The following is a 27,130-nucleotide window of genomic DNA, read 5'->3' on the forward strand; positions in this document are numbered from 1 at the left end:
TCATTGCTTCTCTTCTGGAAGACTAGGCTCGACGCCTCCTGCCACCGGTCGAAATCCCCGTTCGTCCGCCACGTAGGAGAGCTTGACCACTTGTCCTTCAGGGCTGGTGTAGCTGTAAGAACCCTCTTTGACCAACACCGCGTCCTTGCCGTCCGCTGTTGATTTCAGTCTCCCGACCTCGGCGAGAACGATCCCATCTCCTGTGACATACCTTTACAGAAAATAAAGAATGATATAAAATAATTTATTAACACAGCAAACGTAGGGGAACATACAATGTAGCGAAAGAATGCCCGGGAACTGAAGGAGATAGGGAGGGAGAAATGTATCTCGACCAAACACTCGCGTTGTGATGTCGTAGGCTTGATTCATGACATTAGTTTTCTTAATGAGGCTTGGAATATTGCAAATGTCACTCCCATTATTGGGAAACACCGAGCTCTTTCTTTTCTGCATCAGAAATAGTGGACTTTTATTGTATTTATTTCTTTTATTAAATAGTACCCTGTAAGTCACCGCTAGGGTGTGTGACAAGGGGTGATTATACAACCGAATAAACTTTATCTAAACGCCTTTCCCCCCTAGCGCGGTCAGTCAAAATTACTCTGAAAAAAGAGGAGCCGTCACAGATCTGCCTTTGCTAAGTCAGGTTTTAGAATCTTGATTCTTACTCGAATGATCATCTCGTTCAGGTCTTTATAGGAATATCCCATAAACCAATGGAATCTCAAGAACAAGGGGAAAGAAAGAAAATACGACTTGTGAAAACAACGTCTATGCCCATGGCGGATTTCGAGAGTCTCATTTATGGCTAGGCCAGTGAATGCTTAGCCAGCAGAGTAAATCAGAATGACATTCTAAAAAATATTATTGCCCTTACTAGTTCCCTAGGGCTAATCGAGATAAGAGATCTCATTGTCTGGATCAATAACGTATTCATAGAAATTTTTTTCCACACACGCGCATCAGCTTTGAAGCTTCAAGCTGGAACATTACATCCTACTTACAATCAAATATTTCCTAAAGTTTTAGTCTCAATGTTGTTACTGAAACTGATGCATTTAAATGCAAACCATTTTTAGCGAACGAAGCAAAATATTGATAAAGCGTTAGGGCTTGGAATAATAAGTGTATTTTCCTACCCAGTGTTGAGTAGAAATGCCATATTTTGAATTAATTAAATATGAAGGGAAAATTAAGTATTCTCTAAGCATGGGGTAATGATAGATAAAGAAAAGAGAACAGCGTTATTGATTCCATTTCCTTAGAAGTAAATTAGAGACATTTTCTTTTATTTTGGTCACGAATTCATCGAAGCACTGTCAAATAAATTTTGAGTCAAAATTTTATGAGCATGCGATTTTCTAGAAAGAAAAAGACTAAGTTAAACATTAAAATTGGAGGGCAAAAACTTGAGCAGGTAGAACAGTTTACTTATCTCGGAAGTGTTTTGGACTAACACGGTCAAAGTAGTAGGGACGTAAGGAGAAGAATTGCGCTAGGCAAAGAGGCTTTTACAAGGAGGAGGGAGTTGATGAGAGGGACGTTGAGTAAGGATATTAAGAAAAGACTCGTAAAAACTTTGATATGGAGCGTAGCTATGTACGGTGCGGAAACGTGGTCATTGAAGCAGGAGGATAGGCGTAGACTGGAGACTTTTGAAATGTAGTTGTGGAGAAGAATGGAGAAGGTGAAATGGACAGAGAAGAAAACAAACGAGCAAGTACTTGGCATAGAGGGCGAAGAGAGGGGTTTGTTGGGAGAAATCCTATGGAGGCAGGAAAAGTGGATGAAGGGGGTATTGACCGGCAGGGAGATGTTGAAGACTGTGATAGAGGGGAGAATGTTAGGCAAACGAGGAAAGGGAAGGAACAGGATAGGGATTTTGGACGGAATGAAGGGAGGAAAGAAGTACTCAGAGATGAAGAGGGACCTGATATATAGTGTAGGATGCTGGATTTGATTTTTTGTTAGGAGTCGCAAAATATTTATTTAGTAGCTGTGTCCATCCAAAAACCTACCTTAACCGGTAGATTACCTAATAATAGTAATAAATAATAACGTATCAATTGGGAATCTGGGAAGGACAAAAGATTAAACGTTTAAAATCTCAGCAAATATAGGAATATTGGTCTTCCTTGACTGATGTCTTGGCTACTGCCGAAGGTATGCACATAGGTATTCCCAAATGCTTCGGCCATCAAGTCTATATGGCCCGGAGAGGTTGGCCCATTGCTAGAAAAATGTGGAACTCGACAGAAAATGTTATTACTAGCACATATAGAGGCCTGGAAAACATGTATACAAGAATAACTTAGCCTGGTGGAAGAGCAAGAGCATTTTCTGAAAATATAGAGTTGTTAAGCTATTTAGAATATATTTGCTTTGAATCAAGGGTTTGAATTGATTGGTTTAGAATAATAGTTTAACTAGAAATACGCAGTTTAAAATATCTTTACATGGAACTGCGTGGCCAATTTATATTCAAATTTTAACGCAGCTCCCCCAAGAAATTTGCATCTTGGAGGCGGAATATTCATTATCCTGCGATCTATGGATCAATGGAAACAGGTTTCTTTAGCATGCGACATTTACACTGTATGGTTGAGTTTTTGGTATAATTTTAGACAAAAATAAATGTCCTTTTGGGCCTTTATTTTAGTTAAAAGAGCTGTCTAATGTTATGGCATACTTTGGCGACATTACACGCTACTATTTTGCGAAGCCTCGTGATACGGAACACAGTGAAACGCCTGAAATAACTTGAATTTCTAGAAAAGCTCTTCAAAATCCTCCAACCGAATCTTTTTTCAAGTTGGGATATTCATAAACTAAACGGAATATCAATCAAAATTTCGTTCAAACGTTAAATTACCTTTCTAAGCACAAATTTAGATGCGGTAACTGTGTAATGAACGGTCCGTGGATATTCGCAAAGTATTTAGGTTTCAATTTACAAAACAAAAATTCGGCAAACATTTAAGTACGAAATTTAGGGAAATATTGTCAAAATAAACGGGACATACCGGAGAAACTACAACCTCCATGAATGTTATATCATGCTAAATGTTTCGCTTGCCTTCCGCCAGTGAATCGCAGGTCCTTAGCCCAGGTCAGCCGCATTACTATTGTTTTATCAACTCTAGAAGATTTTCAATTCCGATGAAAAATCTACAGAACTTACTAAATAGACATACCAATCTAAATGTCAAACGAATAAAACAGAAAAGAAATGCCTTCATATTAATGTTGAGTTGTCGTACTCGCTGAATGTTTATTTAATATTACAAAGTGGTCTAAAGTCAATCAAGAACTATTAGTAGCGCTAAGGCCACGTTTATGGTACCTTTTTAATTTTAATTTACGCATCCATCCAAAACATTCCGTTAGCTTCTGAAAGACATGAATCGATGAGGGAGAAATCGTTTGAAATCCTCGTAGTCAAATAAGGTTGACATTATCGAGGGAAAAATAGTTAGTTCCATCAAAAGATGTGCTTTGATTTTCCTGGATATTCGACCAAACCTTTGTTAGTTATACTCTCTTACCACATTTAGAGCGACCTGGTGCCTGGAAGCCCTTTAACTCTTCAGGGGTTTCAAAAAATCCATGCAATGGAAAATTTTCTTCATTGTTAAATCGGGACTGAATATGTTGCGGAAGTTATGGCCGAAATCATCTTGTGGCCAATAAGAGAATGAATTTTAGTAGAAGAAAAAAAAATGAGAAAGGGAGACATGAGCAGAATAACTTCTAAATGATATTTCATGCCAACAAATGTTAAATACCTGTTCAGACTGTCTGTAAGTAATAGATGAAAAGGCTCCAATAACCAGGGATGCCAGCGGAGTGTGAAACTGAAGGTGAACCTGTTGGAAACCACTACGTGTGGGCAATAGATGAAGAAGTCATGTAGACAGACCACTTAGTTTCTGAATACTTTCCTAACAGTGTTTAATTATTTTGTATGAAGACCAATTGTCTGATGAATTAACGCCATATGACTTGATTCCATTATTTTATACATATTGCCAACATGGTATAAATGATTTGTCAGATATCAACATTAAGTATTATGCCTAATAGACCTATTGATGAAGAAAGTCAGGATGGGGAAGTATGTGAGATCTGAGAGAGAGTATAGATGAAATTGCGGGCGAAGATGAAGATTGAGTGTGAAGGGAAATGAGGAGGACGTTCTTTACAATTACATAATGCTGAGCATCTCCATACGCTGCACCAACTAATTTGTTAGACGAATGTGCCATTTGGTTCAATTGCTTGAGAAAAATATGAGCGAACTATCTTGACTTACTTGAGTGAAAACTCTCCGGATTTAGATCTTATTTCTTCCCTCTGAAGTATTGGCACAACCTGCATGGTGGTCATCGGTGGTGAAGCGGACGAAGTATCTACATTAGCGACGAGGAAGACTGTGAAGGCTACTAGAAGAACCTGATGACAAAAAAAACGATAGAAATCAATGTTTATTTTATATCTGGGAGATTAATACATCGGAAAAAGTTTTTAAAATGTTCATGGAAATAATGAAGGCTTTATGACTAGGAATTGACAATGATGGTACACGGACCTGTGTCAGCGGAAAGTATGGTCGAAATTTTACGGGAGACCCCATTTCCGCTACTTCATTAAGAATCTCATGGAAATCTGAAAATATCTATTCGTTCCAGTTTAAGTTCAAAATTTCAAACTGGATTTAGTAGGGCGCTCCAATAATTGAGGCTGACGGTAATAACATTTTCGAGTGCATGAATCTCATTTCCAGTTTTCAATTTCCCCTTGATGTTTGGCAGGGACTACTATGATGATTGAAAATTCGGGGCTCGGAAGAACTGATTACTGATTGCATTCCCACAAAAACACGTGTCCAGAGCGTGTCATGCATTCGTTGAATGAAAGAGAGCGCCCGGAGGCAAGAACTTTCCGAGGCAAGCAGGTTCCGAAAACTGGCATCGTGACATGTTAGAGCATTTAAAGAAAATAAGTGCCCTCGTATCTGGTTTTGCCATGGAAAATACGAGGGAGTCGGAAGATGGTGGAAGAGAGCACTTAAAGGCATGTTTGTGAAGGCCAAATCCCTCCTCTCCCTTTCTCTTCCCCACCTTATTCCCGTTGCAGTCCCCTCCCCCTACCCGTCACTGGGGATTGCCCCCGAGGGCAGATCACCAGGCGTGTACTCACAAAATGCATGCTGTCGCCGGTACTCCTCCCGTCAGTGGGGCGTGGGGTGGGCGGGAAAGCGGGGGACTTATTTTCGGGCTGCTGCGTCGTTCTCCAAGTTTCTTCCCTCCTTCTCCTCCACCTCCACCGCCTCCCCGCATTGATCTTGGCCTTGCTCCTGCCCTGGAGACCAATGTCCGCCGAGTGACCGTTCCCTCTGCAGTCCGAAAGCCTTTTATACGGATTATACTGCCGGCTTTGCCCGTCGGGGCTATTATATAGCGAAGAAACCATCAGTATTACCTAGTTCTTGCCGCCACCTAGCTTATTTCCGCGTTGGTTTGGACGATTTTTCCCGTCGTTTCTCCGCAGACCGGCTGGAAGGAGAGACCGTGCCGAGCTGCCGACGCGAAATGATATTTCAGCCGTGAGTGGCGGCTGTTAAACGCCCGTTTTCTCGCGGAGAAATTTTTTCCACGGATTTTGAAAGCACGGTAATTGTTACTTAACTGGCCGGCTAGCTGCGGCGCTGCGAACGATATTCTTTTCGCTCGCCGAAGAAGTAGAATGGCAGTGGCAGACTGCATTTTACTACAAATGGAACAGCGACGAATCTATCTATCCGATGTGGTAGCGGCTGCACGGATATTTCAATATTTCCTTCGTAATTTAAAAAAAATGTTTAACGGGGCATGCTACTTCTCCGGTTCTCTTTATTTTGTGTTCATTTTGAATGGTTACTCGTAAGAAAGTTTGTAATAATATTACTTGACTTGGTTAAAACCTTTTAATTTTTAGCATGAATGTTCAGCAAATTTACAATTTTAAATTACATAACAAACTATGATTACATTCTTGATTCAATTATAAATAATTCTAGAGCCGTTGGTTTGGATTTACTCAAGAAGAGTGCCTTATTGGTGTATTAAAGTTAATATGAGGAAACACCGGCCATATCTTCTAATTAGGTAGAAAATCCAGGATTTAATAATTACATTATATTACTTTTAAAGGAACTGTTAATCATTTAATTAGCATAGCTTGGTAACTTAGGGCAAACATTCTTCTGTGGAAGGCTTCATTTTACGTCTTTTCAAATATTTTGTCAACCCCTCAGTAATTGTTATATTCAGAGAGTGAATAGGTTACTTAATTACAGACAGAGCATTACACTTTAAACTGTTAAACTTTTTTTGCTAATGAATGCATGATGATTAAATATTTGGTTTTATTTTCAGAAATGATCAAATTCAGTAATTGTCTTATTTTCAACATTGTCATTGAAGATATGAAGCTCGAGTTTAATTACAAATCATAAGACAATATAAGGGACACAATTAAAATGTTTTCAGCTCCGAATCTAGTGCCTACGCTCACTATTAGGTTTAATAGGCGGTATTTCCATAATTAATTTATTAGATTGGGTGAAGTTGAAAGAAAACAATGTTGGTTTTATTTTACGAGAACACACACTTTTTTGTGTATTTTTGTGTGTAATCTATAAAAGTTTTCGTTTTTTGTCTAAACCTCATCTTTTTTCCTTTTTAGTGTTTGAAAATTTGTGCCACGTGATTAAAAAAATATTCTGCTTAAAGTTTACGCTGTCACAGAGACAAATATAATATTATTACTCTATATTTCCCACCCGGAGGACTTTGAAAATGATTTTGGCTATCGTTTGCTGGATTCCTTAATGATTGATTTAAAGTCATTTTTACCTAGTAATCGCAATTAAATAACCAGTTTTCTCCAGAATCCGGGACAAAAAATTCTTCGCCTTGCTCACTAACAGATTTCATGATAACCTAAGAAGAGGAAATGCGTATCCTTAAAAAACCCTCATAAGTGAAACATGCGAATTAAAGATGCATCATTGGCTGCTTATGTATTTTTGTGAGAGGTTTTTCTCAGTTATTACGTACGCGGAGGTTTTTACGGAGTATTAAAAATTGCATAGGATTTATTCCACTTAACTACCGCAAAAAAAGAAATGGGCACTTACAAAGCGAAAGAAGACCCGTTGCGTTCATGCGAATGTGGCGACCGTGAGCACCTCTTAGCAACGGACCGCCAACCCGTCCTCTGTTCTCGCTCCAATGATCATCTGACATATGTACAGCCACCTGCACCCCTTTGAGAGCGATCTCCTTCCTCTTCCCCTCCATCCCATGTGAGTGTAGACTCACCGAAGAAAAACCGCCCTTCCCACTACCCCCGGGTAGGCCATGTCTGCTCCCGATGGCGGAGTCAAGATATTCCGAGTGGAAAAGCGTGTTTTGGTAGCCATCGGCTAATTTAGCCTGGGGATAGAGAAACAAAGTTCTCTTAGGACTCACAAGAACTAAAATAATGCTTGTGTTCTCAGTAAGAACTAGTATTCTATACTGTTGAGTGCTCACGAAAACTTTAAATTTTCCTAAAATTTAAATAGAATGAAGAAATTTGGGAGTTGTAGGGTAGCCAGTATTATTTTTGCCTTGGAACTTTCGATTTTTGGCATTGTGAAGATTTTTAACGTTCAATTGAAATATTTTTATTACAATCCTCATTATAATGATGACAATTATTCTACTCTCAAATTTGCTTTTTTATAATTTACATTTTAAATTAAAGGCCTTTGAATTAATTTTCTCCTCATTTTCCAAACCGTAATCATATATAAGTACCTATCACTTTTATGGAATAATTATTTATCAATAGAATATTTTGGGCGTTAATTTTCTGTTTCTGTCATGATACCTTTTCCATGGAACTGGAACCATTTGTTAAATGATCACTTATTTCATCTTTCCCTGCATCTATAATCCTCAGTTATAACACATTGGTAGACTTATTTTAGTGTAAAAGTTAATATAAATACACTTAAATATTAAAGGAAAAGAATTATTCCTGCGGAATGTCAAATACGGTGTTGTTTGAATTAGAACTATAAAACTCTGTCACAGTACAGTAATCAAACGTATGTTTACAGGTAAACTAATGTGTTAGAAGTTTATTATAACTGTGTTAATCAACATAATTAAAGATTCTGAAATGGCATTAAAAATGCATATGAATCTGCCATTGTAAAATGAGTAATTATATTATTTTATTATTTATTATACTTCAGAATTTCTCTCTGGAAATCAGGTAGACATTCAAGCATTTTATATTATTTTATTGACTACTCCCACAGCCTTCTTTCATTCCAATTTGCTTGGAATCTGGCTATATGGTACAAGCATTGTTTAGTCATGGCGCATGCGTTTAAGTCTAAGTTGGTGGATGTGTCATTGGAGAGTTTTGGTCCTTGAAAATAAGGCGCCACTGAGAATAATGTGGGACCTTGTGGTTTTATGAAATAATGAGGTAAATTCACGTAAAAATGTAGGGTTATAACTAGATAAACAAAGCTTTCAACGTTGCCCAGCCCCCCTATCTAACTCTCCATTTCTTTGCTGTCCACGCAGACTCTTTGTCTTCATTCATTCTTTTTCTACTGTATCTTTTATTTTCTTTTTCACCTCTCTACAAGATCATTACGTCTCCGTTTCGCCGGCAACCTATCCTTCTTGCATTCTGGTTTGACCCAAAACTCCTCTAGATCATCTGAAACGTCTTCATTTTTTTAGCGGGATGTAATTTTGCGAGGTGAGAGTGACTCGACGTTCCTTTGGAGCCGGGATGCTGGTCTCCGCCAGGAGAGTTATACGTTCCGCCCTAGGGGTCCACAGGCCGAAATCGTTTAAAGAAACCTTCCTTTTGGTCCATGGTGGTAAAAGCTGGAAAAGAAATATGTGAGAATACTTTAGCTAATCTCTTGCCGTCATCAGACTTATTTACCTGCATTCACCGATGAAATTTCCCACACTGGATTTCATGGCAGGAATTAAGTTTATTTAAAGTTATTTTTCACATAATCGATCAAGTAATTATAACCAGGGATATAGGGGAATTACGTAGTCATAGCAACGTTAGATCATAAAATTAAAGATTCGGTGTTAGGCGTTTTGTTTATTATGAGTCCCCAGGGTTATAGGCCACATAATTAAACTTGTAAAAGGTAAGGATGTATTTTTGCTGAAACAGCCAGTAACATTGATGCACAACTATTGTTTTTCTCAAGCTTCTTCGTCTAGTAGAGAAAGCAGTATGATTTTCTTAAATGAAACACGATGTGTTATTTTAGAAAAACGTTCCAGCAAGTACAACGATGTGTGAATAATAATTAATGCCGCAGACAAAAATTCCAGAGAAACCTGATGACAGCATTTTTAAATTAACTTTCCGTGAGTCGGAACCTTTAGGTATTTACTGCCACAAAAATCCTTAAATGAATTCTAAAACTATCAACAAATAAGATGGCTAAAATAAGGAACATTAAAAAAAACCAAATCTCTCTTCTCAAATTAATATTAGCGGTGATGAAAGATGATATTATGTGCTCGAATCTAAAAATTTTATGTTTCAATTTCTTTGTTTTTATCTTTGATTCGAACAATATCCCGAAATAACACCAAAAATGTATCAGGTAATTAGTATCATTATTCACGTTAAATAATGTTAAATTTAGTTTGATGTGATGAGTCCATGGAATAAATATGTTTCGTTAATTACGAAATCGATTTCAAACTTTTCCAGCTCATATTTACAAGTATGTTGAACATAATGTCACCTTAAAACAAACATATATGTTTAATACTTCTCATTCTCCAGATTTTTGATCTGGGGATTTCATTCAATTTATTAATATTTCACGAGGTAACTGGAAACCCAGATTTCGTTTTGGATATAAAAATAACAATTTATCCAAGCCAAGAGAGGACTCTTATGAAATGTTTTTAAATGTATCTGAAGTATATTAGGAAGCACATGCATGTTTTAAAATGGTTAAAAACCCAACTCGGGATTCTACAAAACTGTATGAGAAAAATATTCGGTCGAATTTTTAGCTGAAGACGCCGTATCTTCAGAAACGACAACTGTTGTTAATGTGACCGCAATGCTTGTTGAGCAACATCTCTCGCATTTTAAATCACTTCAAAGAGGAAGAGTCAGTCGATTGTTGCAATCTGTTTTTCATAGAGGGTATCATTTTGAGTTGAACAGGGATCCGCCTCTTCACCACAGATGTAACATAGATGCATCCAATTTGCAATTGTGAGAGAACCTCCTCCGGTAGATAGGACTTCCTCCACTACTTCCTAAGTCATTTATATCTTTAAATCAGTCTGTTTCAGTATATTTTTATTGAACAGGATGTCTAATTCTTCTCAAAATATATCTCATTTTCTGGTAGAATTCTTCCCCGTTATTATCTAGTACACAGGTTTTTAAGAGGAAATCATGTCTCCCGAAAATTTGGCAAACATTTTTGCATTGATGTTTTCGAAAGTTTCCTATGGTCAGCGTCTTAGAAAATAATGTTGGTGCATTATACCTAATAAATGATGAACTGCAAATGTGACACCTATAACATATATATATAGTAGATGCAGATAGAACATGGTTCTAATAACTGAACTCTATATTATTTCAAACTAAATTGCCTGTTTTGTCTTGACTAATCTGTTTTAGGCCACATTTTGCTTAATTTTCTTAAGAATAAAATTAAATTAAACCTCTTGCCAAGGACAAAACTCAGTATTACGAGCAATAATTAAGCTCGAAACCGACAATAGCTCAAAAACTGGCAGATTACTTTATTATGGTTGCAATGTTCACATTCAGTAGTCTCATTTGCTTATAAAATCAGATGAGTCAGTAACCCAATGCTAGAATCCTATCATCATAATCTGTCATTAAAATTGATTTATGAATTTTTTATGAATACTTATCTGATTCCCACGAGAATTGATATTTCCATAAATACTTTTGCTTTTCCTAGGAGACACTGAGATTAATTGTCCTTGTATTACTGTTGCTGAAAATGCAATAAGTCCGATCATCGGGATCGAAAATATATTTATTTTTTCTTTAAGAGAAAAAGTGTAATCAGCTCAGCTAGACAAATAACTTGTTCTAAGAGCACTTTTACTGTCTCGTGAATGAAGTCCCTTTTAAAAAGATTCAAACTCATTTCAAAGCAATTTTTCTGCCCTTTTAAAGTATCACCATTTAATAATGTAGCCGAGTTTAATTTTTACTTAATTTAAGCAAAGAATTAATGTTTTTCGAGGAGTAAAACACATTTAAGTTTAATCAAATATCTAAATACTTCTTGCTGCTTTAATGTCGGGCGAGAAATTGAGTTTTCAACGGGTTTGCGCGTTTGCTGTGCAGGAGAATTTTTAGTAAAAATGGGAGAGACGGAGTTGATGGCTCATGAGAGACTTGAGAGAGTTTGGTATTTGACAGAACAGATATTTGGGAAAAGTGCAAATTGATCAACAGAGAAGTGTAGACGGAGAAATTCATGGGTGTGATTGATGAGAATAGGATATATTAGGCGCATAAGGAAATAATACCCTGCATAAAATAGTGCCTATGACGGAGGCGAAAATAAAATGAAAGGGTAAGGCAATATTAAGAAATTATAAAAAAAATTAACTAAAGAGAATGTAAAATCAGACTTGTTTCACTTTGTGTTTTTGCATGAAATAGTTTATTCTTGCAATTAACTTAATGGTCAATGACTAGTTATTAAAATATTAAAAATGCGCAAAAAAATCTCTCAGGGCTACGTTATGAAGTTAGTGCATTAAGGTTATAAATATTGAGACACACCTATATATTCAACGAGATTAATGGCTTCGTAAAAGTTGAATATTAAGCCTAGATATAAAGTAGAACTCGTGTAAATAGCTGGAAAAATAAAGGAAATTATAAAAACACTTCTCTTAAAAAATCGGATTCAGAATAATCAAAGAAACGGTGGTCAATTATTTTAAAAGATACTGCTATGAGAAAATGACATCCGTCAGACGCGAAATTGGTATTATATTCGATGTTCGCAGACTAGATAGATAATTCCACTCAAAATAAATGTATAAATAATATATATTTATTCATACGAGGGTTGCTATTTATATTTTCCGCCTAATAATAAAAAGACAATAAAATTATTGCTGAAAATGGCTTTATTGTTTTTCGAAGTATTCTCCATGATAATTAATACAATTTTTCATGCGCTCTAACCAATTTATGCAACACTTTTTCAACTCCGATTGAGGTACCTCTAAAAACTGGCTTTGAATGCATCAACGGCTTCTTCAGACGACTTAAATCGTTGGCCACGCAATTTTTTCTTGATAAACGGGAATAAAAAGAAGTCATTTGGTGCTTAATCAGGGTTGTACGGAGGGTGACCCATCAATTCGACCTGGCAAGTGAAATAGGTAGTTGTTTTTGCCGAACTGTGAGAGCTTGCATTGTCATGGGGAAGAATGATCTTTCGTTGCCACTTATTTTTCCGTATTTCACCAAGCATTTATGGCAAACAAATGCTCGTGTACCATTTAGAGTTTACGGTTCTACGTTGCTGTAACGGTACTGTTGCAACATGTCCAGTTATTGTCCGAAGAAACAGGCGATCATTTGCTTAGATGTGCTTCGTACGCGAATCACTTTTGCTGGACTTGGCTCATCTTGGAAGACCCATACGGGGAATTGCTGTTTTGTTTCGGGCTCTTACTCATAGATCAAGATTCTTCACTTGTATAGATGTCATGCGCAGCTTTTGATGCACCGTGATATTATTTGTTGGGCATTTTTTGCGCCTAATGACACGAGAATCTTTTTGAGCTTTTGTAAAATTATGCGGTTCCGAACACGAAAAACTTTTTTTCCCAGCTACAATGATTATGAAATATGTTATTGAAGCTTGTCATACTTATCCCCAGAAAACCTCAATCATACGATAAGTCATATGACGATCTTTCTTTACTAGTTCGTGCACAGTATTAATGTTTTCTGGCACAACTGATTTTGGACGACCTTCACGACTGTCGTCGCTGAGCGAACGGTAGCCATGATAGGATTCTTATCCCAGCGTTTCACCGTGCAAAGGATTGGGGCTTCATCGACTAAATTGAAAGTAAATTGATCGATGAACTCCTATCCTGATAATCCACGTCGAAAGTCGTAAAAAATCATAACACGAAAGTGTTCATAGTTAACACCATTTTTTCGCTGGAAAAAAATTTTCGAGTCACTGTAGACAACACAAGTTTTGATCAAGTGACAAAATGTTCTGAAGAAAGTTAACGCTAAAAGGCTAACACTTTCAGGTGGAAACGTCAGATGGTGCCTCAAGTACTAAGTATTGTCAAGGTTTAAAATATAAATAGCAACCCTTGCATGAGACTATTACAATAGTTAAGTTAACCGTTTCAGGCTTAACTTTGTGGAATTCCTTCATGTTGAGGGTAAAAAATAAGAGAAACTTTTCACTTCTACACACTTTTAATGTTCACTTAAACATTAAAAGTGTGTGGAGGTGTGAGGTTTCTCCTATTTTTCCCCCCTTATCATAATGGTTAAGCATATTATTTAATCAATAAAGATATTAAAATACGGTATTTAATGAATCTTATGATAAGAATTGTTTAAATATGTATAAATTTACTCTAAAACTCATGAAATTCCTTTGATATCTTCTTCTTGAAATATTTTATAATAGTTCAAACTTGTTTTAAATCCAAAATAAACGAGTTAAAGAAAACTCTCAAGATAATGATATACTTATATTTTTTGACACGTGCGTGCAAAATATTTTTTTATTTTCAAATGGAATTTGATATAGTTACCGCTTTAAGTATCGATGAATTATAAGAGTAGAAGTAATTCTGATGACTGTTAATGAAGAGGTATTAAGTGTGTAAGAAGTAAAATGTTCGATGAAGTTTATGGATAACGCTTCTAAACTCATTGTGTCTTATTTAGATGTGTTATGAGATTCTACTCCCAATGAAATGAGATAGTCTCCCCTCTAAGCTCAATATATTTTCGTGGTCCAGCTCATAACGTTTCGGACATCTGAATGTATCGTTTTCACGGGCATAAATCGCTCGTTAATCGTTGTTGCAGACTGAAACCACTAACCTCAGGGGCAGCGGCTTTTTGTGCCTGTGTTCGGAGATTAATGATTCTGTCACCATGGAGAAAATAACGCAAAGACGGCAACTATTTCCCAAAGGGTACAGCATCAAGCATCAATTATGGCTTTCATGAGTGCATTGTGAGGGTTTGAGGAGATATTATGCCGTACTTTTTTTGAGGGATTTTATATTATGTAACCCTTCATCATCGGAGCGAGTGACTGAAAGCATCGAAATGTGGTCGGAAAAAAATAATGCTTCGAATCGGATGAGAAAACCTGTCGTTTAATAACTCTTCCTTATGAAGCCTAAATATTGAACCAAATATGACTAGTACCGTTCCCACTCTTCTGCCGGCAAGCTTAAAATTCCAAATTTAAGGCTCGGAACATGATGACAGAATAACTAGTGTAGACTAATAATAAGTAGTTATCAGCAGATTCAGTCTTAACATAGTTCTGAGTAAATTAAAGAAGTTGGAAGTATTTCACCTTACCAGAAAAATACTCCCAGGACGATTGTGGAGGTGGATGATGAGGCAAAAATATGATTAATCCATAATGATGAAACATTGATAAAGTTTTTGTTCATATATAGCAAAGGTTATCGTATAGAGATGCTATCCTTGAGACCATATCCTTTATTTTTGTGACCTTCCCCGTGAAGATGAGAGACATTTTAACCTATTTTAGGTATACCTCTGATATATTACCAGGTTAAAGTTCTCTGTCCTATGTGAATTTTTGTGTGCATCTAATATTATCAGACTAGATTAGGGTTGGGTCTTAGCTAGCTTAGCCTTATAGTTAGCAATATTATAATAGCCACACGAGAACTATGAACCTATAATGGCTATTTCCAATAAATGAACTCTGACCAAGGATAGCATTCATTAACATTCTCATTCTTGTTTGCCACCTGAAACTGTCTATCTGCACATGTAAATTTTAATAATAATAATAAAAGCACTTTTATTTTGCACAATCAATAGGATTTTTACCATTTTTTCTTCTTATGCTTAAAGAAAACATTGAACTTCGAAATCATAGTAAAATTTCGTCAAATATTACTAATACCAAATATGTAATAGCAGATGATTGCAATCATAAGCAGTAAATCATATAGACGGAATCCAGTACGTTGCAGTAGTAGTAGTAGTATTTAGGGGAGGCGAACGACAGATGAGGTCATTTGCGCCATAGGGGATGGACAGGAAAGGAAGAAGGGTGGAGAGAAACCCAGCGTCGGCATTAGCCTACTCTTTACGAAAGGCGCCAAGGGGTCCGCAGCTTATCGTCCCATCCGACGGACGGCGTACTCACTCAAAGTGCTCTCCACAAAGCACCTCAAGTAGGGATTGAGATACCTCTGAAAAATATTCAACACCGCCGGGATTTGAACCCACGCCCTCTGGGTGGGAAGCCAGTAAGTTAGCCCCCGCAACATCTCGATCCCCCTTATTGGGACGAATAGAGAAGTAAAGGATGAGGATTTGCCACAATAAAAGGAAACCAATGACCCATAATATTAGAAGAAGCAATATTTTTTTATCTACAGAACGTTATTATTTGGCTTTTCTCCTTGATACGACATTACAAGGTACAAAGTATCAGACTAATGCTCCGGACTCAACTACTGGAATTCAGACGCATTGTCACCTTATGAGGAACTACATAGGGAGACACTCAGCGAAACTGTAAAATCAAGCTGACAGCTTTAACCTCCAAGTCTTCATCGAGAATCAATTCCCAGAACAACCCATCCCGGGAATAGCCCTCGTATTTATATATCCCAATGACTGGAGCTGTCATAGGGTAGAGCTCCTGTCGTGGATAGAGTTGAATTCGAAAGGAACGTGGCATTTACGAATAAGGTTAGGAGGGGTCAATTCCTTTCCCAATGCCTCTATTGTTTTCTAGGCATATCTGGTCTGGGAAAATCATACAGCTTGGATGTAGCCGAGGGTTCTCAGAGGTGTCGTTCTTAATTTTAGAATAAAAACTGGTTCCAACAATTTTTAGCACTTAACCCGCTGAAATACCATGTCCCATTGTAGGGTATATACTCGTATGACTCTTTCTTCAATCAATCAATTTTTCTAAGGGAGGTAAATTGTATGCATAACTAAAAGATGAATGATTAGGAAAAATGATTGTTTAAACCTATTTTGGAGAACTTGATGCGAAAAAATTTGATAAAATAATGGACAGTATTGCATGCAGCCAGATATAGAAGCATGAAACGAATCGATAAATGGGAGTGAAAATAATATTTAGGCATGACAATGATGAAACAATTTTGAATATGTATTGTGTGATTGCCTTAGTGACTTTTACGGGACATCACTTCATACATGTAAAGCGTAACAATTTTTACTTTCTCTAAACGTAGTATATATATATATATAAACAATTTATATATAAACAATTTTTATTGCTCTGGGAGCAAAGTCCCTTGGAGCAGAATACAGGTTACATTAGGTTTTGAAAGCTATGGAGTGAAACTGGTTCTAAACTAGTGAAACAAGACATAATTTAACATCAGTTGAACGAAACATATAGTACAATACATACATACAAATACAAAGAACAATAGTTAAATATTTAGCCTGATAGAACAGTAATAAGGTCATTTTGGTAGTGTGGTAGACAGATATTCAAACATTTTCCTGTTGAATTGGGATGTGTTCCTGGATAATTTTACATTATTAGGCAAAGAGTTCCATAGTTTGCTGGATGAAATACTGAATGACTTTTCATATATAGCCGTGCGGTATTTGGGAAGATGGAATGTTTTTGTAATGCGGGTTGATCTCTTTGTCGTAAGTGAATTGAATATAAAATTTTCATATAAATATGAAGGGGTTTTTGAATTCAGAACTTTAAATAATTGTGAGGCCTTTTGAAGCATTCTCCTCTGATCGAGTTTTAACCAATTCAACATTTTATAGTAAGGAGTTACACGTTCATTAAAACGCATATTAAAGATGAATCGTAGACAAGAATTTTGGAGCCTTTGTAAATTTGTACTTAGCTCCTTAGTCACATCAGCGTAGAAAACTGAGCAATAGTCGAGATGTGGTAATAATAACGTTTGAACAAACTTCTGGCGTAACGTTATAGGGATTAGGTGTCTGAAATGCTTCATTGTGTAAAGAGGTTTGTGAACTTTATTAGAAATGGCATTTACTTGCTCACGCCAGGTTAAGGTGCTGCTTAGATAAACTCCTAAGCTTTTCACTGTATTTGAGTAGTCAATTTGAATATTTAAAACACTTATTTTAGGGAGATCACTTGCGAGCAGCATATGTACATTGGCGGTGCTTCCAAAGATTATCGACTTGGTCTTTTTGGGATTTAGATTTAGCCGATTTTCAGTCAGCCATTCACAGATGAGTTGGATATCCTTGTTGACCAAATCAATGGCATGTTTAAATTCAGAGGGGTAGGACTCAAGATATATCTGTAGATCGTCAGCATAAAAGTGATGTTTACAATGAGTTATTATAGTAGCTAGTTCTTTTATAAAAATAGTAAATAATAAAGGCCCGAGAATTGACCCCTGTTGAACTCCACATAGGACAGGTTGGAAAACAGATACATTCCCGTCTTCATCTGTAACAGCTTGCTGACGATTAGACAGATAGGAGCGAAACCAGCGAAGGACAGAGTAAGAGAACTTGAGTTTGCTCATACGTTCCAGTAGTATGTCCTGGTCTACTGAATCAAAAGCCTTGCTCAAATCGAATTGGACTAAAACTGTTACCTTTTTTGCGTCTATGGATCTGCGTATATCATCAGTTACCTTTATCAAAGCCGACTGAGTGCTATAAAGCTTACGAAAGCCCGACTGATGCTCATCAAAGAAATTGTGCAGCGTAAGATGTTCCACTGTAACCGTATGAACGATTCGCTCGAGAGGTTTGGAAATAGAGCAAAGAAGTGCAATAGGTCGGTAGTCAGACATTTCTTTCGGAGTTGTTATTTTCATTATTGGCCGAACTAAGGCAGATTTCCACAGGGTAGGGAATATAGAGTAATTGAGTGAACAGTTATAGATGTTTAGTATCATAGGCATTACTACTGGGAGAATAACATTTAGCATTCTTGCACTGATTCCATCGACACCTGTTGAATTTGATTTTAAACTTTTCACTTGTGTTATCAGCATTTGGGGTGTATAGTGGGGGAAATAAAGCCTTCCATCGTCAAAGTCGGAGAATAATGCATGATCTAATGAAGTGAGATTATTTTGAATTTGAGTAGAATGGTTACCATCCTCGACATCATTTTCATCCTTGAAAGCAGACGTGAGAAAGTAGCTATTTAAATCATCCAAGGGGAAGTTCATTTTGAATGGGGGACGTCTAGGCTTTCCAAGTCCGAGGCGCCTCAGCTCCTGCCAAGTGGACTTTATGTCCCATTTATCGGAAAAGCACGAAACATAGTATTTTTGTTTAGCGGTACGGATTCGGTGCTGCACTTGATTGCGAGCCACTTTGTATTGTTCGTGAAGATTCGGGAGTTGAGTTCTTCTGAAATTACGGCGAAGACGATCCCTAACGGCCATGAGGTTCCTAATTTCGGAGGTTAACCATGGAGCTGGATGACGTTTGGGCTGAATAACTTTTTTTGGCGCATGTGTATCAAAGAGTTGCATGAGTATTGTATTGAAGATATTAATTTTTTTATCCACCAGATGGGTTTTGAAAAGTTCATTTAGATTAGTTTCAAGTGAGTCTGCAGCAAATTTGGACAAATCAAAATTCTTGAAATCACGAAAACACATATAATTAGGTTTATAAGTTTGCAATTTAAATCTATATTTAATGAAAACTAGGTCGTGTTCAGACAAAAGAGAGACAGGGAGCTGTCCATACTCTTCAACCTTGGACATGTCGTCGACAATAAAGAGGTCTAGGAGGGTACTGCTATTCACAAGATTATGAGTGGGCTGGTAGGGAATGAGGAATAGGTTACAACTAAATAGTAGGTCACTGAGATAGGTGCTATTGTGCGTTTTCTTCATGATGTCAATGTTAAAGTCACCACACAGAATCACGCCTTTGTAGCTAGGAAGAAGACGGATCAGAGAAGGCTCAAAGTCCTCAGACATATAGCCTGTTTTGTAGTAGAGATGAAAACATTTTGAGGTCACCTGAAAACGTTTTGAAAACTTTCAAATAATCTTTGTTTGTGGGCATATCAGAGATTTATGCGTAAAAAAGATCGTTATTTTTATTTATTCATAATTAGTCGTATCTTACGCGAATTATGTGAAATACATCGTTCATATTCGCATTTTTAGCATCTGGGTTTCATTCATAATCGGTGCATATAATGGATAAAACAGGAATCTATTGCCGACATGTACTTATTTTCCTATTAGGAAGTAAATCAAATCCTATAAACCACGAGAGTAAATAAAATCCGCATTCAAGAATAAACTAAAGAATAGATAATTTCAAGATTATTTCTATATTATGCCTGGCATAGTAAGAAAGCAAAACGTTTAATTCGCCCGGGTAAGGAATAAACTACCGTTATTTTTCAAATGGTTTTACTGGCCTTCCTTTGGCCATAAAAAAGAAAATGTTTGACAAAAAATCAACGCACTGGCCAAATCAGATGCAACGTACTGGATCCCGGCGGTGTTGAATATTTTTCAGAGGTATCTCAATCCCTACTTGAGGTGCTTTGTGGAGGACACTTTGAGTGAGTACGCCGTCCGTCGGATGGGACGTTAAGCTGCGGAACCCTTGGCGCCTTTCGTAAACAGTAGGCTAATGCCGGCGCCGGGTTTCTCTCCACCCTTCATCCTTTCCTGTCCATCCCCTATGGCGCAAATGACCTCAGCTGTCGGTCGCCTCCCCTAAAAACTACTACTACTCGTCCCAATAAAGGGCTCAATGCAACTGAAATCCCTTAAAAGATAAAAGCGATAGTTAAGGCAAATATCAGTTATGATAGTGCTCGTAGTTCCTCTACATTTTCTCATAAAATTCTCATTAAATAATTTAAAGGCTATGGTTTTGCTATTGCTAAGCCTACACTATCACATTTTATATTGCCAAATAGGAAGGCACAAGAATGCAAATAATATTTTACAAGCGCTTGCGTCATCCTCCATCATGAAACCAAAATGTATCTTGCCAGGAATCCTTGTCCTTGGTTGCATCCCACGAGGTCTTGCTTGACGGCAGTATTGCTCTTAGTTGCGCATTCGCAGTGCATTCGTACCTATGGCGACCGTCTGGCGTGTGCCCTCGACTCCCGCTGGCAAATGCAGGCGGCACCCAAACAATCACAAATATTCAGTCGCGTGGTCCGAGTCGTTCAATCACTATTCGGAATGGAAAGTGTTCAGCGATCGTAGCATCTCTATTTTATGGTGACCTACACATGCATTCGTGATTTGCTGTCTCCGTGCGTTGAATATGGCGCTCGCCCGAAGGAAATAATCGACCAGGAAATTTTTTAGCTCGCCTGTTCAGGTCACAATCCGGAACAAAAAATTACCATTTTGTTAAACGAGCTACTCGTATACTCGTACATGCTTAAAAGGTCTGGGATCTCTCTGCTTTTGAATTGACTCGGGAGTTCTGAGACTCAAATTACAGTAGACATTAGTGATTATGATAATGTTTTTCTTATGATTTTACTGAATATCACTTGAGGATGAATATATCTTGTCAGCGAGTGTTTTGGAAACTCGCGCTTTTGAAGTTGGTGTTATAAAAATGACAACATTTTCCGTACCCATTTATGCACCATAAGGAATAAGATCTTACAAAATTCCGTAAAATAATAAAGTTGAAAAAACCGATCACCGCTATGAAGACACCCTTTAACTTTATGTGTAAAATAAAGCTTCACAAATTTCCTTAGCTTCATCGAAGACCTTTATAACCACTGACACATGATATTTTTTCTCTAACACAGGAACAAATCGTGAATTTTTACGAAAGGATTACGTATTAATTTGGAATTTTAAATATTTACCTCTTTCAAGTTGTTCTTCAACCCAGTATAGCTTTTGTCCCCTTACATATTCTGAACTCCATTCACCACTCCTTCGTTGTAATTTCAAATATTTTTTAAATTTGTATTTTTAATTTATTTGAAAAACGAAATAGTTATTAATGATTTTCTAAAATATTTACAAGACAAAACAAAAATTCCCCTCCAATACAATTTATTCTCTTATACTCCTTTCATAATGATCTTTCCTTCAATTAAATTTGGTTAAATGGCGAAGCAAGTTTAATGTTATGTACATTTATAAAACGACTGATTTTTAATAAGTTTGACTAGTGAATGTAAGCATCAAAACTTTCTTATAATTGGTGTAGAAGTTTTATCCAACACACCTTATTTTTCTGGAGGGCATTTTCACCATATTTTTGCTAGTACATACGGATTAAGAGCATGAATATACGATTGATGCTCGAGTTTCTCAATAATAACCAAAAGACCTTCCCATTCATATGCAGAAGTAAATGAAAAATAATGGATGTGCTTTCCTTACCCAAGGAGCTCATATTTTTTTTCCAAAATTTAACTAACCCTTCAATTTTGTCGAAGATGCAAATTTTCGTAGCAATTATCATATGAAAACCGCTCGTGAGTGAGTTGCATTCTTAAATTTGGTGGCGTATTTCCTTGCAAAATATCTTACGCCTGTAATGCCTAGGGTGCTTTCTTGCAAATGAACTGGAGGGTGGTTCTCGACTGAGTCTTCAAATAGAATTCAGAACGATGAATTTTGAAAGATTTGGGTAGGAAATACTATTAAAATCGGCGAAGCGGGGCTTTTTCCTAGCTACATTTGGAAGCGGACAAGCGTAGTAAAAGATAGAATTACCGTCGATTTGACGCGACAGATGTTGTTATGGATCCGATGGATCGAAAGGGGATGTAATTTAGTGAATTAATTCAAATCGAAAGTACCCGAATTTTTTTTCTTCAACCGGCCAGACGCTGTTAATGAGTTTAAAAAATACTAAGTGTTTATCCCTTGTAGCGGCAAATGGCAACCTTAGGTATGAGTAGCGCAATCAACGATAATATTTTTTGAACGTTTCCGGTGTATAGGGTGTGTATTTTTACAACGTCATTCTTCATGGCGAATAGCAGTGAGACTTATTCATTCTTTACAGTGAAATATAATGGTTTTTTCCAACCACGTAACTAGTTAGTTCTTTAAATTTTTTTATGTATTTGTGTAGAACGTAGAATTATGTTATGTATTTCAGTAGAACGATGGATACTAATCTAGAAGGGAGGTGATAAAGTGATAAATTAATTTTAAAATATCATTTAAATTTAATTAAAAATGCCTTATTTTCATTAAAATATTGTATACATGTATGATAATGAAAATGACGGATAGTGTCAATGGTCTATCTTAGAAAAATTACATTTCAAGTAGGTAATACTGAGGGCAACTTGTTAGGGTCACATCGTATACAACAGAATAGAATTATGATTTAAATTTTAGTACATATAGCACCAGTAAACGGTGTTAATTTGGATATTGGGAAAGGCAATACGTATAATTTACTGAAATAAGTACATCATTTGATAACAACGCTCACTTTCGTGCTATTTTATTGATTTTTGTCCATGTTAAGCCATTAGAAAAAGGTTCTCTTTATTAATACTTATTTTTACTCCTGGAGTTTATATATGTTTAATAATTTATGGCATTAATAGAATTTTTATGTGGAAGAAAATTTAATATATTTTCAAAGTCATTGAGATTATCTCCTGAGTTCTATCTAAAGGTTAATGCTTTTGAGGTTCTTGCACAGGACAATATGGACTAAACTTTGAAAAAATATGGTATACATATTGAAAATGAACTATTTTTATATTTTGATTCCCCCTTTTCTCATGTAGAGGAATATTTTTGCAGTTTGCTGATGTTCAGTTGACACTTTGTCTTTTTATGATCGTTTAAACTTAGTGGAAACTTCAGTATTAAAGCCAATCGTGGCAAACTCCGTCACTAAAAGAGTGAACCAATTAGAAAAACACAAATAGAAACTATTGAGGTTATTTTGACTGCTAAAACGAATTGAAAAGGTAGCCTCAGTTTCCAGGAAGTGTTTATCGAATATTCTCCTCACAGAAGTGAGCCTACGGGCTCTTTCTACGTCCCAATGCGTGCACCATAGAAACGGGAAAATATTTCAGCTACTACTGACTTTGGATTAAGAGTTTGCTTATTTTATTTTAGTTAGCAAAGTGCACTTCATAAAAAAAATATTTCTTCACCAACAGAAATAAATTAATTCAACATATTGTGGTCATTATTAGTAGCTAACGAAGTTTATCAGAGCGCAGTGCGAGATTACCCTTACGGACAGATCTCCAGGAAATGTTTATCGAACCGGGTTTTTCCAATGTCACAATACATGTTTTAAGCAATGGGCACAAACGAATTTGGATGCAGTTCTTTGAAAAATAATACTTTTTTGGGTATGATTACGTTGAATGTTCACCTGCTTCTTCTAGGAGCATCTCTGACTTTATTTCATTGCATTTCTCCTCAAAATTATTTAGTTTACTTTTTTCATTCTTCAAAATACACCAAAGATTTTCATGAATGTTAATAAAGAATTCCATTTTAATTACCGATGTCGTAAGCGGTTGTTTAAGGATATAACGAGTTTTCACCGTAATATTTATACTTTTATCAATGAGAGCCTTTTATCGGCCGAGGAAAAGGTGTAAGAAGAGTCTGAAGAAGTTCTAAGAGGTACACTATACGTTGAAATTTTATGGTGGTGTTTGAAATTCACCAAAATAATCATATAGAAACGTTGAAATGATATTTTGGTTAACTAGTTGATATAAAAATGATCCATGCCGGATTCCACTTCAAATAATTTAGATAAACGTTGGGGTAATTAATCAAAGCCCGCTTGAAATTGGTAAAATGGTCATTCCTGACCATCGGTGACTTTATTCACTCATCTCATCATTTGAGTTCATTGGAGCAATACATTTTTTACAGAAAAATAAATGTTTATCTCATATGAAGCATATAATGCCTCTCAATTCAGTGATCTTCATTCAACAACCTCAAAAGAGATTCCAGCACAGGCTTTTAGGGCCCGGCCAAGGTCTGGCCGACCATCTGATTGTGCCAAGCTTCGGTTTTGAAAGCGAAAGGTAAGAGTTGTTACATTTGTAACTACCATAACATATCGTAGCGTTAGGCGAAATACCGACGGGAGACTCAGAAAATCATGTGGTATTAGACGACTGGACCAACCGGAATGGCGTCACCTTTGGGCTGGAATCCGTTCTCATCGGCAATGTATTCGATGGTGAATGTCCTCCCTTCGGGGGTGGTGAAGGTGTATCCTCCTTGCTTCACGAGGACGTAGTCGGTGCCGTCGGGGGTAGGCTTCAGCTGCCCGTGCTCAGAGACTGAGGTGCCATCTCCGCTGACGTACCTGTTTGGATTAACGGTTATCGTTGCTCAACTGTTTTTGTTATTGAGTGATGACTCCTCATCTTTGGTAAGGAGTGGAGACTGTTTACTTCTCCAAACATTTTGCTCGTATGGCATGTTGGAATGAAGATTAGATAGTGTAAATCTTCTACGTGGGTAATTGCTAGAATAATGATAGGCCTAACTTTTTTCGAGACCCTCCTGGGCCGAAAAATTCATTGTAACATAATATCGGGTAATTTTGTTTCCCCGCATTATTTCTGGTTTCCTATAAATATATTAAACGAACTAAATTGTATAGGTTCAGAAATACGTAAGATGAGTTTACTTGAGATTATATTCCAGTTCGTTAGCCAGGTGATCACTTTGTTCAATATTATTTCCTTAATGGTTTAGTTGAATTTATTGAGCTTCTAACGGTTAGTTACACCAGGCAAAAATTTTCACTAAATGAGTAAGAGTATAAATTATACGAATTAGGCAAAAGTATGCTTCATGACTGAATGAAGGTGCGAAATATCATGGTAAACTTTGAAACTACAATCGTTAGGCCCTAACTTTTAGTAAGATTAAATTCGTGCGCTGCGTGCGTATCAGTGAAAATGAATTCAAAAAGTGAAATATATGGAAAGAATTCCTTGAAAAGGTGGAGGTATATGGTAAATCAGTATTGGGGCATCATTCTTAATCCAAATGCAATTTTTTGGACAATATGTATTGATTTCACTTGGAAAGCTCAATGGGAAACTATTACGATCATCTCCGCCTTTATGACTTATTACGACCTGAGGTGATGAACAAGCTGAGTTAAATGGGAAATAAAAAATTCTTGTTGATAATGTTGAATAAAGTTTCGCTGGAAATTATTAATGCATGAATTCTACATACTTCATGGGAAAAATACGATATTTTTGTTGGAACCCATCACATAATGAAAAAATATTCCAAATATGGTAATAATTATATAAAAGAAAATATTCAATTATATAAAAACTTTTATACAACTGACTTTAAATAACGTCTGATGGTTTATTTGTTTTAATTTGGTCAGTGGTAACTGAAATGAAAATTCTAGTATTCCTGCTCTCATGTGATCGATATAGGGAAATTCATTGAATATTGCTGACAAGACAGCTGTTTCTGGGACAACATACTTTACTATTAATTATTAGTGACGTTGAAGTACGAAACGCAATAAAAAATTGAAGTTTTTTGATAAACACAAATAGAGATAAATCTGTTGCATTTGTAGGGGGTGAAGTTAAGTGAACTTTAAATGAAGAGAATTATAGAATAGTGAAGGAAACGAGAATGACGAATGGGAACATTTTACAGTGGGTGTGTGAGGGTACATGTGAGGTATCTTCACTAAGGAAATGGGAAGAACCTACTTGAAACTGAGTGGAGTTGGTCCTTGCACGAACTCACTTACCTGAGAGAAAACTGTCCGCGATCATCACTAACTTCGTCCCTCTGGAGGACTGGAATTACTCCATGGGTGGCAAACTGCGGCATGGATGAGACTGCGGCAACAGCGACGGCCACAAAAATGATAAGGGTCATCTGTGATATACGGAGAGACTATTTTAGCGGGGAAATCAGCAAATACTATGGCAGTGGAAAGGAAACACAATAGCACTTTTGGTGATCTCGTATTCTCACAAAGAGTAATGTAATGATATAGATATCGATCAAAATACTAATACAAAATAATAAGTCATATTTGCTGCAATATTTGAGTAACGATGTTTCCCTAAGTGAAAGCATGTATTTTAAATTTAATAATTTTGAAAGTGCATTTATATTTAATTTTCCTCTCACGATTTAAATGAATTGCGCATAATCAATAGTATATCACTCAAATTTCGAGTTCCTGCTACTTAATGCAACTATTAGGAAATAGTGGCCATTGTAAGCAAACGACGTAGAGCAAAAGGAATGAGTTAATTATAAAAATGTACATAATTCCATGTGTTCACTAGCTAAGCATAGATAGCAGGTTGAGAATCATTTTCAATTAAACGAGTAGCTTGGCATCTCAACCCCTCTCAGCCGTAGGACAAGAATGAGGACGAATGCTTATTGATGATCTATGTATATGTCTTTTATATCCTAACGCTGCTATTGAACGTTATAAAAAAAATTAACACCAATTCTGGCACCCTATCAATTTAATTCATAGTTACTATTTCTCAGAGTATAGAAGAGTTTTTGACTCCATCTCTTTATAATTTGAATGATATAAAAATAAACCTTCGAGATATTTTTTGTTACGGAATCACTAACCTGACAAAGAGTCCAACTACGTTTGTTTCTGATGCTGAATAATTATTTTTTATCGACGTTTTCCATCGAATGCACTAGAATACTTCAACGCTTAATACTCACAGATTTCATGGTGAAGTTGGATGTGGTTTCGTTTTCTTGGGTCTGGCAGTGCCGCTGTTCTTCTTCTGAGAATCTCAGGT

General features: G+C 36.5%; 1 protein-coding gene across 1 annotated transcript; it reads right to left on the minus strand.

Annotated features, from left to right (window-relative positions):
- LOC139686894 (uncharacterized) lies at window positions 1–26,225 on the minus strand. Its single transcript, XM_071583969.1, has 5 exons — window positions 26,095–26,225; window positions 24,480–24,663; window positions 7,368–7,481; window positions 4,316–4,455; window positions 1–211 (listed from the first exon to the last, which is right to left on the minus strand). The coding sequence occupies exons 1-5, from the start codon at window positions 26,223–26,225 to the stop codon at window positions 1–3; spliced, it is 780 nt and encodes a 259-aa protein (XP_071440070.1).
- Between the last annotated feature and the right edge of the window lie 905 nt (window positions 26,226–27,130).

The sequence above is a fragment of the Hetaerina americana genome, unplaced genomic scaffold (genome assembly GCF_022747635.1).
Source record: "Hetaerina americana unplaced genomic scaffold, ioHetAmer1.1.p SCAF_15, whole genome shotgun sequence".
Lineage (NCBI taxonomy): Eukaryota > Metazoa > Arthropoda > Insecta > Odonata > Calopterygidae > Hetaerina > Hetaerina americana.